The 12543-nt window shown below is 33.8% G+C and overlaps 1 protein-coding gene across 1 annotated transcript in view; it reads right to left on the bottom strand.

The window, feature by feature from the left end:
• The window catches only part of LOC127548252 (disintegrin and metalloproteinase domain-containing protein 32-like), a 103983-nt gene that overhangs the window by 9314 nt on the left and 82126 nt on the right, over positions 1-12543 (bottom strand). The window contains exons 14-18 of the mRNA XM_051975562.1: positions 11804-11999; positions 4562-4670; positions 3818-4001; positions 2348-2434; positions 134-242 (exon numbers count right to left, since the gene is read on the bottom strand). Coding sequence (XP_051831522.1) covers positions 134-242; positions 2348-2434; positions 3818-4001; positions 4562-4670; positions 11804-11999 — 685 coding nt within the window. The remainder of the gene's footprint in view (positions 1-133; positions 243-2347; positions 2435-3817; positions 4002-4561; positions 4671-11803; positions 12000-12543) is intronic.

The following is a 12543-nucleotide window of genomic DNA, read 5'->3' as shown; positions in this document are numbered from 1 at the left end:
AGTTTTCTTTTCTTTTTTTAATTACATAAAAGTCTAAGTGCCCTGCATTCCTTTCCTGCTGATGATAAAGGAAAAAAAAATTCTATTCTATGCCTCTGCTCATTTATTTATAGGCTGTATTATGGATACTAACCTCTTATCCACTTTACAAAATCTTTAATAATTCTACTTCTCCTTGCACTGCAATTTGAGTAGAAATATCCTAAATGGCACATGCATAGATCAACTTCATTAGTGCATGCCTAAGATAAAAAAATATGAAAATTATGAATATCATAAATGATTATTTGGATAAATGTTCTGCGTGCATATTTTCTTTTATACACTTAATTACAATAGCACTTTAATATATATATATATATATATCATATTTATCATAACAAAACTGACAAAAACTAAAGAACTTCTTCAAGGTCAATTAATGATCATCAACCATTTTTCTAAATAGTTTTGGCCTTTTGACTAAATGGTTATTTAAGTCCCATCAACAGGTCAACAAGTCAACAAGCAACAGGAATTGTGCTAAGCACTGAATAAGGAAAAACAAAATTAGAATTTGCCCTCAAAGAGATCACATTCTTAAAAGGGGGACAACATAAAAACAAATATCTATGTGTAACATATATTAAATATAGAATAAATTGGAAATAAGTTCAGAGGAAAAACATTAAGGGGGACCGGGAAAGGAATCTTTCAAAAGGTGAGATTTCAACTAAGATTTACGAAAACCAAAATTAAAGATGAAAGGAAGCATTGCAGACATGGGAGATAGTCATTGAAAATACATGGATTTTGAAATTGAGTATCTTCTGTGAGAAATAGCAAAGAGACCAGGGTCACTGGATTCCAGAGTACATGACAGGGTTAGAGGAGTGTGAGGATAACTGGAAAGATAGGAGGACATGTTAAGAAAGGTTTTTGAATGTCAAACAAGATTTCAGTAACAAAAAAATAACAAGGGTTACAATTTTGCTATTATCATCTACTTTCTGTAAAATTCCATTGCTGCCATCCTGTTTATGTATTCACATTCCATTTATGGGTGCTGCAATTGATGCTCTGGGCTTTCTGGCCCTTTTATGTAGCCCACACTATGAGTACTATAAACTGCAGTCTCTATCTTTACATTATTGATTAGTGATTGGCAACTGTATCTTTTCATTCAGAAAATTTTGTCACAATAAACAGCAAAAATCTGTTGAACAACTTTACCAAAAATTTTCTTTTACTCTTTTATAGCATTTATAAAAAAAAAAAAAAGTTTGACAATATCTTGTCCTGTTTCCTCTAGAGTAAAATAAAAACTCTGTTCTTTACTACTTAATGTCTGTCTTAATTTGGCTTCAAATGACTTCTTCAGGTTTAGTATACACCATCTTTATGTTCCTTGCATACAACATCTCCTGTCTCTGGACATTTCACAGTCTGTAATCCATGCTTAGGATACACAACATTTGCAGACATATATACATACATACACGCATACACACACACACATACACACACACACACACACATATACATATATATATATATATATATATATAAAAACATCTCTCCATGTATATAAAATTCTATTTGGTTATTCTGAACTTGACAAACTACAACAAACATGAGCATTCCCATATACAAGGAAGAATAGAACAAAACAATTGTATATGAAACTATGAAGCTTCATTGCCAACAACTTGCATTTTAATTCATGTTTCAAATTCAAAGTTTTTCTCTTTCTTTGTGTATTCCTTCAGATTTTTTGTTTTTCTTCTGTTCATTTTTTATAAATATTTAATGACTTTCTTTTCCTTAATCTTTTTTCTTTTCTTGGAATCAGTAGCCATGATCCTCCCACCCAACAGAATCTTTTCCCCAACTTAAAAAAAAATTTCAAAAAACTTTGAAACTCATAGGCATAATTAAGCAACACAACTCTATGTATTGTCAATATTATGGCAGTCTGTGTTTTGATTCAATTTCCTCAGGAGCCTAAGATAATTTCTGAACTAAGTGCTCTTACTGAAAAATTCATAATAGTCCCTCAAGGGCTAGTTCAAATTGGCTCTAGGACATTTCTGTCTGTGGCCAAAGACATATCCTATGGTAAAGAGCATTCTAATCTATGTCAGGAAGTTCATGGGAGCCGATTCTGTACCCTTTAGAAATCAATGAATTACACAAATACATGGGCTTATACTAAACTTTCACCTAAACTAGCTTTACCTGTTTAACATACTATAAATTCGTAAATGATATTTGTAAATATTTAAAATGAAGGTGATTAAAGGAAGTACCTAAATCATAAATTATAGGATTCCAAATGATGCTAATGAATTAAAATGATGTTACTTACTCCATGACCACTGCATTGCGTCTCTGCACAAGCAGCTGCTTCACCTACGAGTCTATTCAAATATACACACTCAGAATTAAAACAAAACTAAAAAAAAAAGAATCCATATTAGGTGGGCCAAGACATCTGAACTTTCTATTCAACTTTTGTACAAAACAAATCAAGGCTTAAAGAATAATCAGAATTTGGGATAAAATATAAATATATGTTGACATAAACATTTAGGTATTACAAAGACAGGACATGAATATAGTCCCTATATCTATTTAATTAGAAATTTCAAGACATGACAACCTCTATTGTAACACTGAACAATAGTTCAGATAATTTTTGTAATGATGACATGAAAAGAGGACTAAACTATTTATCATCAGAAGACCTAAATTGGATTGCCATTTTATTAGCTTTGTGACTACAGACAAGATAATTTCTCTCTTTGACACTTCCTATTCCCATGTCTGTCTTATTTCCAATCCCATCAAAGGGAGGGGGAAGGATGTCATGCATAAAATACTGAGCCTGGACTCAGGAGTAGAGATTTGCCTTCAGATCTGGCCTTTTTAATGGGACTCTGAGTAAGTCAACTCAACCTCTGGTTGCTCCAATTTTCTCAATTATAAAATGGGGATAATAATAGCACCTATCTCACAGGTTTGTGGTGAGAATCAAATGAGATAACATTTACAAAGAGCTTAAAACAGTGTCAAATACATAGGAGGCATTATGTAAATACTTATTCCCTTCTCCTTTTCCCCCATTCCTATTTTGTAAAATATGGGGATGATAATACTATCTAATAATATCACTCCCACTGAGTATTATTAGGATTAAAGAGAAGTACATGCAAAGATACTTTACAAACCAAAAAGCATATTTTTAAAATTATTACCATAATTTCCAACTCAACCACAGCATGCCAGAAACAGGATTTCCTGAGCTTTAAAAACTCAGTACCTCAATGTAGTATCTAGTAGTCATAGCCTATGTTCTCTAAGTCCCAACTTTGAGTTATCCTGGTTCTCAACTATGAGTTGAGTTTAATAAATAAATTTTAAATTCTACAGCCTCCTAAAATCAAAGGCAGAATTATATTTCATTTTCACAAGATTTGGACTTCTATGATTTATACTACAATTTTGTGTACATGTGTAAATTCTAATAGTGCTGTCCTGAATAAGTGACTTTCAAAATGAAAATATACCTCACCTAGAATCATCCTAGGAACCTTTGAGTGGTGGGCAGTTCTAAGGCTTAAGGTGTGGTTTAGAGAAGGCTGCTTTTCAACAGAGTTATATAATGAACTACAGAAGAAATAAAGTAAGAAAGATTGGTAGCCGCATTTCTGGGTATTCTTTAGGAAATGCTGTTTGCCCTCTCATATTTTATATTGAAAAAAAGAAATATGAACTTTTATGTTTTAATAGGAAACAAATATGTAATTATTTTCCTAAAAAGATATTAATTATTTACCTTTTTCACATCACATGGACTTCCATTTCCTATCAACATTGGATCTGGAGTATTTAGCTTAAACTTGTGATCTAAACTTATACATACAGTGTTTAGCACAAAACTATATATCACAGCAACATTTTCTCGAACATATGGTTTTCGATATGGATATGTACAAATTAACTTGCCACAAAGAAGATTCCTACAAATGTAAAAAAGAAATTGTTAAACACATAGTGGGAAAAGTCTGATCATCTGATTTCTAATGACACTATTTGATGAAGTCAAACAATGTGAGGGGGGACAGACAACAGAGCCAAGAAAATATTAAGTAAAGTAGAAAGCTATGAAAACATTAATCAGTGAAACCTGACAGAACTAGTCACTAAGTGACCCTTGCATAAAGTTTAAAGAAGGCTTTGGCCGAACTTGGTAGATTTACAGAATAGATAACTCTAAGAGAGTGTGACCTCTGGAAAAAGGAAGAAGGACCCACCTAAGGAAGAACCTGTGGGTTTATCTTTCTAAATTTATAGTTCACAAGCATGCACTAGGATACTTACCTACCTTTTTAGTAGTCAGTGGGTAGACACAATCAGCTTAAAACAAATACATTTTGAGATGACATCATAAGAATATTAGCTACAAAACATACTACCCTAAAATCCTGGGCTATATTCTTGGGCTGCTGCAGAGATATCATTCTCACTGAAGAAATCACTGCTCCTTCTATTTATCAAAATAAATATTTTCAAAACATACCTCCAGTTACAGAATTTAAATCTATATTCTCCTTGCCGGCCACAATTCCCAAACCTGTCTTGCTGACTATTGATTTCTTCATAGCAAGCAAAGGGACCATTCCTGGAATCTGGGAATTAAATAAATTGGAAATAAAATTGGATAACCAAGGCTTTTCTTTCTCACTTATACTATGCTTTCCATTTATCTGTCCATATTTGTGATGTGAACCATGACTGATATAACTAAAGATCTTTCTAGAAGTATGAATGGGAAGAATGTATCTAATTATCACCTGTTATTTCATAATATAATACCATGCATTCTGTCTCTATTGATGATTCCAATTTGACTCAAAGCTGATCATTCAGTTTTGGTTTGATGATCATTCAGTTTTAGTCTTAAAATAACAAGGTTCTTAGATGGAATGTCACCAAATTGAAAATGTCTTCCTGAAGCTACAAAGGGCAACTCCAAATAATGAAATACACTTAAAAATGAAATAGAACCTGTTGAAAGAAATTTTCCAACCAAGCAGAAGAAGTTGGTGATTTAAGGCCTTAATTATTATATACAAATTATCTTTATTCTGGCATTTCCTAGTTTCTAATGAATTTCATTTCTCTCTGAACCATTCTGGAATGTTTTTATCATTTTTCCATTTTCTCTGGGGATTCCAGATGGTTCTATATTTCATAATGCCAATATTGGTTCACTTTCTTGTAATGTATGTTAAGAGATATTTATGCTTTGGGATCTTCTCTATGACATTTTTTAATCAGCAATTATTTTTGTCTACTTCTTTTCAAACCCTATGAGAAAAGGTGAAAATGAATATGCACAATCAAATAAAAGAAATTTTCATATTGGCATGTCAAAAAGATCTCATTTTACCTATTATCCATCACTTCTTCAAACAAACAACAAAAATGATGAAAATATTATGTTGTGATCCACATTCAGCTCCCACATTCCTCTCTTTGGCTCTTATCACAAGACCATTGGAACTGACCTGAATCACCTCATTATTTTTTTAAATTACTTTTTATTGATAGAACACATGCCAGGGTAATTTTTTACAACATTATCCCTTGCATTCACTTCTGTTCCGATTTTTCCCCTTCCTCCCTCCACCCCCTCCCCCAGATGGCAAGCAGTCCTTTACATGTTGAATAGGTTACAGTATATCCTAGATACAATATATGTGTGCAGAACTGAACAGTGTTCTTATTGCACAAGGAGAATTGAATTCAGAAGGTATAAATAATCCGGGAAGAAAAACAAAAATGCAAGCAGTTTATATTCATCTCCCAGTGTTCTTTCTTTGGGTATACCTGCTTCTGCCCATCTTTGATCAATTGAAACTGAATTAGCTCTCTTTATCGAAGAGATCCACTTTCATCAGAATACATCCTCAAACAGTATCATTGTTGAGGTATATAATGATCTCCTGGTTCTGCTCATTTCACTTAGCATCAGTTCATGTAAGTCTCGCCAGTCCTCTCTGTATTCATCCTGCTGGTCATTCCTTACAGAACAATAATATTCCGTAACATTCATATACCACAATTTACTCAACCATTCTCCAATTGATAGGTATCCATTCAATTTCCAGTTTCTGGCCACTACAAACAGGGCTGCCACAAACATTTTGGCACATACAGGTCCCTTTCCCTTCTTTAGTATCTCTTTGGGGTATAAGCCCAGTAGAGACACTGCTGGATCAAAGGGTATGCACAGTTTGATAACTTTTTGAGCATAGTTCCAAATTGCTCTCCAGAATGGCTAGATGTGTTCACAATTCCACCAACAATGTATCAGTGTCCCTGTTTTCCCACATCCCCCCCAACATTCCACATTATCTTTCCCTGTCACTCTAGCCAATCTGACAGGTGTGTAGGAATCACCTCATTATTGAAAAGAGTCATGTCCATCAGAATTGATCATCATACAATCTTGTTGTTGCCATGTACAATGTTCTCTTGTTTCTACTCACTTCACTTAGCATCAGTTCCTGTAAGTCTCTCCAGGATACTCTAAAATCATCCTGTTGGTTCTTTCTTACAGAACAATAATATTCCACATCATTCATATACCATAACTTATTTAAACATTCCCCAAGTGATGTGCATCTATTCAATTTCCAGTTCTTTACCACTACAAAAAGGGCTGCCACAAACATTTTTGCACATTTGGGTCCCTTTCCCTTTTTTAAGTTCCCTTTGGGATACAGACTCAGGTCTTTTACTCTCCAGAATGATTGGATCAATTTACAACTCCACCAACAATACATTCAAGTTTTCCCACATCTCCTCCAATATATCATTATCTTTTCCTGTCATCTTAGTTAATCTGAGAAATATGAAGTGATTCCTATCTCAGAGTTGTCTTAATTTGCATTTCTTATTTCTCTAATCAATAGTGATTTAGAGCATTTTTTCATATGACTAGAAATTGCTTTAATTTCTTCTTCTGAAAATTGTCTTTTCATATCCTTTGACTATTTATCAATTGGGAAAGTCTACCTCATTTCTTAATCAGTAATTAGGCCTTGCCTCAGTCAAACTGAGACCTATTAAAAGTTCTTAGTTGAAAAAGGCCTTTCCCAGGGACCCATATATGCAAAAATGTTTGTGACAGCCCTTTTCGTAGTAGATAGAAATTGGAAATTGAAAGGATGCCCACCAATTGGAGAATGGCTGAATAAATTGGGGTATATGGATTTTATGAAATATTATTGTTCTATAATGACCACCAGGACGATTTCAGAGAGGCCTGGAGAGACTTACATGAACTGATGCTAAATGAAATGAGCAGAGTCAGGAGATCATTATACACTTCAACAACAATACTACATGATGATCAATTCTGATGGATATGGCTATCTTCAACAATGAGAGGATCCAAATCATTTCTAATTGTTCTAATTGATCTGATGAACAGAACTAGCTACATCGAGAGAAAGAGCACTGGGAAATGAGTATGGACCACAACATAACATTTCCACTCTGTTATTGTTTGCTTGGATTTTTGTTTTTTTCTTCTCAGGTTATTTTTATCTTCTTTCTAAATCCAATCTTTCTTGTGCAACAAGATAACTGTATATATATATATATATATATATACCATATATTGTATTTAACATATACTTTAACATATTTAATATGTATGGGATTACCTGCCATCTAGGGGAGAGGATGGAGGGAAGGAGGGTAAAAATTGAAACAGAAGTTTTGCAAGGGTCAATGTTGAAAAATTACCCCTGCATATGTTTTGTATATAAAAAGCTAATTTAAAAAAGGCCTTCTCATTGCATCTGGGGTGATCTCCTGTTGTCCTTATGATCTATATTTTGCCAATAGAGTAAGAAGGAGAGAAGTGAGCCCTCACTCACTCAAATCTAGTTCACTTGCTTGTCATGATATCACCTCCCTGATGTTATGGTCCTTACTTCCAAAGGACAAACAACAGTATCTATCTAAAACACTCAGCAAGTATTATCTATACTGGGGTTAAGCTGGAAGCTTTCCCAATAAAATCAGAGGTGAAACTAGGATGCCCCTATCACCACTCTCATTTAATAGTGTATTAAAATATAATTCTAAGAGAGGAAAAAGAAATTGAATGGATCCTAACAGGAATGAGGAAACAAAACTACTACTTTTTATAGATGACATGTAGAATCCTAGAGAATCAACTAAAAAATCTTTAGCAAAGTTTCATAATATAACTCATATAAGTTATTAGCATTTCTATATATTACCAATAAAACCCAAAAGCAAGAGAAAAAAAAAGAAATTCTACTTAAAACACCTATAGACAATATAAAATACTCAAGAGTCTATTGCCAAGACAAACCAAGAAATATATAAACACAATCATATATAAGCACAATCATAAAACACTTTTCACACAAATAATCAGACCTGAACAATTGGAAAAATATCAATATGCTCATGAGTAGTCCAAGCCAATATAATAAAATTACAATTTTGCCTATATTAATTTATTCAGTGTCATAAAAATTGTGCTACCAAAAATTATTTTATTGAGCTAGAAAAAATAACAATATAATTCATCTGGAAGAACAAAAGAGAAGCTGATGAAAAAAATGCATAGAATGTGGCCTACCTCTATGTAATCTCAAACAATATTATAAAATAGTAATTGTTGGGATTCTAATTGTTGCCTCCAGCCCTGAGCCCCACTGAAATAATTAATCATGGATCTTACTAGAATAATGAGCAGGTTAGTATATCCTGTAATCACATTGCAAGGGTATCATGTGACAATTATCACAATCATCACCAATAGGAAAGTAGTATCAATAGTTTGTACACCGGGACATTGGACCACAAACCTTAAGAAAAATCTTTCCCCCAACAAGGTGCCTGTGTAGTTCCCTTTCTTTGCTGTCTTTGGGTGAACCTATATAATATATAATTATATGATATCATTACCATACATTAATACCACCCTTAGTTTGCAATGTTCACAGACACTTGAGAGAAGTGGGACACCTCTTTTTTTGAATTGAGGGAATTGTAACTGTTCACTCTCCCCTCCCAACTTGGAAAGTCCTACTTTTCCTCCAATTAGAAATGTATAAAAGTTTGTCTCTCCCTGTCTTCAGGGTCTAGACCTAAGCTAAGGAAGCCTGGGACCTATCTATTGGAAATACATTTCTTTAAAAATCAATATGCTCAGAAGATCAAATCTTTGTTTCTTCCTTTCACTTATCACATTACAAGATTAAACTTGATGGTTTTGAGACCTTTAAGGGAGTCTATAAGCTAATAGAACATGGAAAATACTGTTACATATGTGTCTTCCAAGTAATATTTTGTCTAGTGGCAGCTTGTTTTTCTCACTGATAATGCAAACTCTCTAATAGTTTGTCTACCACCAATTTGTTTTGCCTTTTTGACAATAAATCTCCCAAATAATAGTTTGCCCAGACTCCTGATAGACAATTCAGCTAGCATCAAGCACAAAATTATAGTATAAGAACCTCACTTTCAGAAGAACACTTCCCTCTTCTCTATCTAGCAGGAGTGCCCATTCACACTGGAGCACCCCTTCCCTTCCACCAGGACCATATCCTCTGTCCCAGCAGGAATAACCCTTCCTAACGGATTACCCCCTTTCTGCCCAATGCAGAATATAACAAGAAGTTATATTCTGTGATAGTGTGTATACTTGAGTTGGATGTCAAATCTTCTTTTCCTTTTATCCCTTTCCTTGAAAACTTTGCCTGAAACTTTGCTTAAACTGCCTAATTTTTTTTATTATAGCTTTTTATTTACAAGATATATGCATGGGTAATTTTTTTTAGCATTGATAATTACAAAACCTTTTGTTACAATTTTTCCCCTCCTTGCTCCTACTCCTTCCCCAAGATTGCAGGTTGACCAACACATGTTATGAATGTTAAAGCATAGAATATATGTATACATGTCCATACAGTTATTTTGCTGTACAAAAATAATTGGACGTTGAAATAGAGTACAATTAACCTGTGAAGAAAATCAAAAATGCAAGCAGACAAAAATAGAGGGATTGGAAATGCTATGTAATGGTTCACACTCATTTCCCAGAATTATTTCGCTGGGTGTAGCTGGTTCAATTCATTACTATTCTATTGGAACTGATTTGGTTCATCTCATTGTTGAAGAGGGCCATGTCCATCAGAATTGATCATCATATAATATTGTTGTTGACGTGTATAATGATCTCCTGGTCCTGCTCATTTCACTCAGCATCAGTTCATGTAAGTCTCTCCAGGCCTTTCTGAAATAATGCTATTGGTCATTTTTTTTTTTACAGAACAATAATATTCCATAACATTCATATACCATAATTTATTCAGCCATTCTCCAATTGATGGGCATCCACTCAGTTTCCCATTTCTGGCCACTATAAAGAGGGTTGCCACAAACATTCTTGCACATACAGGTCCCTTTCCCTTCTTTAAGATCTCTTTGGGATATAAACCCAATAGTAACACTACTGGATGAAAGGGTATGCACAATTTGATAACTTTTTGAGCATAGTTCCAAATCACTCTTCAGAATGGCTGGATGTATTCACAATTCCACCAACAATGTATTAGTGTCCCTGTTTTCCCACATCCCCCCCAACATTCCTCATTAAATTTCCCTGTCATTCTAGCCAGTCTGACAGGTGTATAGTGGTATCTCAGAGTTGTCTTAATTTGCATTTCTCTGATTAATAATGACTTGGAGCATCTTTTCCTATGGCTAGAAATAGTTTCAATTTCTTCGTCTAAGAATTGTCTGTTCATATCCTTTGACCATTTATCGATCGGAGAATGGCTTGATTTCTTATAAATTAGTGACAATTCTCTATATAGTTTAGAAATAAAGCCTTTATCAGAACCTTTGACTGTAAAAATGTTTTTCCAGTTTATTGCTTCCCTTCTAATCTTGTCTGCATTAGCTTTATTTGTACAAAAACTTTTCAATTTGATATAATCAAAATTTTCTATTTTGTGATCAATAATGACCTCTAGTTCTTCTTTGGTCATAAATTCCTCCTCTTCCACACTGCCTATTATTTTTTAAGTTATTCTCAGTACCTAAACTTATTAAGTGGTTGTTTTTTCTCCTGTGTCTTTGGCTGTCCTGCAGGATTCACAGAAAAAGACTTACTTATTGTCAGCTACACACCTACACTCAGAACTCAATTGCAGAAAGCTAGGATCAACAGGGGAAACCTGCTCCCTCCCAAGAGGGAGCCAGAAAACAGTCACAAAACAGTCATAAAGCACAAGGTCAAGCCTGAGATGACCAAGACTTTTTAAAGATTTTATGAATTAAGCAAGAGTCAGTGTGAGGACAAGCCATTCAAGTCTATAATGGTACCATCATCTTAGCCACGTCTGGATCTACATCTCTGGTTTAAGCTTCATTGGTCACATAATTCACCTAAATTCTTTCCCAAAGAATATATCCCTTATGGGCTCTTCAAATATAGAATCAAAAAAGGGTGACCCGTCTATATCACCTATCCCTAAAGCTACTAGTATCATCATTATTATTATTTGAAGCAAAATATCTAATGAATGTAGTTTGAGGCATTTTATAGGTGAGAGACTAACAGCTAATTCTGTTTTCACTATGGCAAGCTATCTATTTACGACTTATAGTAATTTTTAAAAAAATTATTACAATTTTAAAATCAAGTTCCTGTTTTACTTTTTAGTGTTGATAACAGTAATCAAAGTATACACAAATATCCTACCTCTTCCATATAAACGCTGACATCGGATATCAGGGTTCTGGCACATTCCACCAAAACATAAACTCGTACCATCAGCACATAAACTTCCATCCCTGGCCTTTAAATCCTTTGGGCATTCTGTAGAACTGCCATTACATTTCTCAGGAAAATCACAAAGTTCATCATATGCAGGTCTACATAAATTCCCTCTATTAAACTGGTAAATAGCATATGAAGAATAAGGGAAAAATAAGAAAATTACTGTGTACATAAACTTACCAAATTTTCTACTTCAAAACTTCACAACTTTTCTTTTTTTTTAATTTTTATTTAATAATTACTTTATATTGACAGAATCCATGCCAGGGTAATTTTTTTTTACAACATTATCCCTTGCACTCGTTTCTGTTCCGATTTTCCCCCCCCCTCCCTCCCTCCACCCCCTCCCCTAGATGGCAAGCAGTAAAACTTCACAACTTTTCTTTGTAATTTGGTAATAGTAACAAATTTTTCTTTGGGTAAATGAGCTAAAACTTATAAACATGTTTCAAACCATACCTTGAAATGAAAATAAGTTGAGAATTTTCAGAATTAAATTTTGAGATGAAAGGGATAGGAAATATGAAGCAGTGAAGGAGGAATATATAGTAAGCCAAAAGAAGGCAAGCGTTATGATTTCTTCTCTTACCTTCTAAATATAAATATTCTCTAGCAATCTATTTTTAACACTCTTCTTTGCATATGCCTTCTTTCAGTGATTT

The sequence above is a fragment of the Antechinus flavipes genome, chromosome 2 (assembly GCF_016432865.1).
Source record: "Antechinus flavipes isolate AdamAnt ecotype Samford, QLD, Australia chromosome 2, AdamAnt_v2, whole genome shotgun sequence".
Classification (NCBI taxonomy): domain Eukaryota; kingdom Metazoa; phylum Chordata; class Mammalia; order Dasyuromorphia; family Dasyuridae; genus Antechinus; species Antechinus flavipes.
This window is presented reverse-complemented; position numbering and strand designations above follow the sequence as displayed.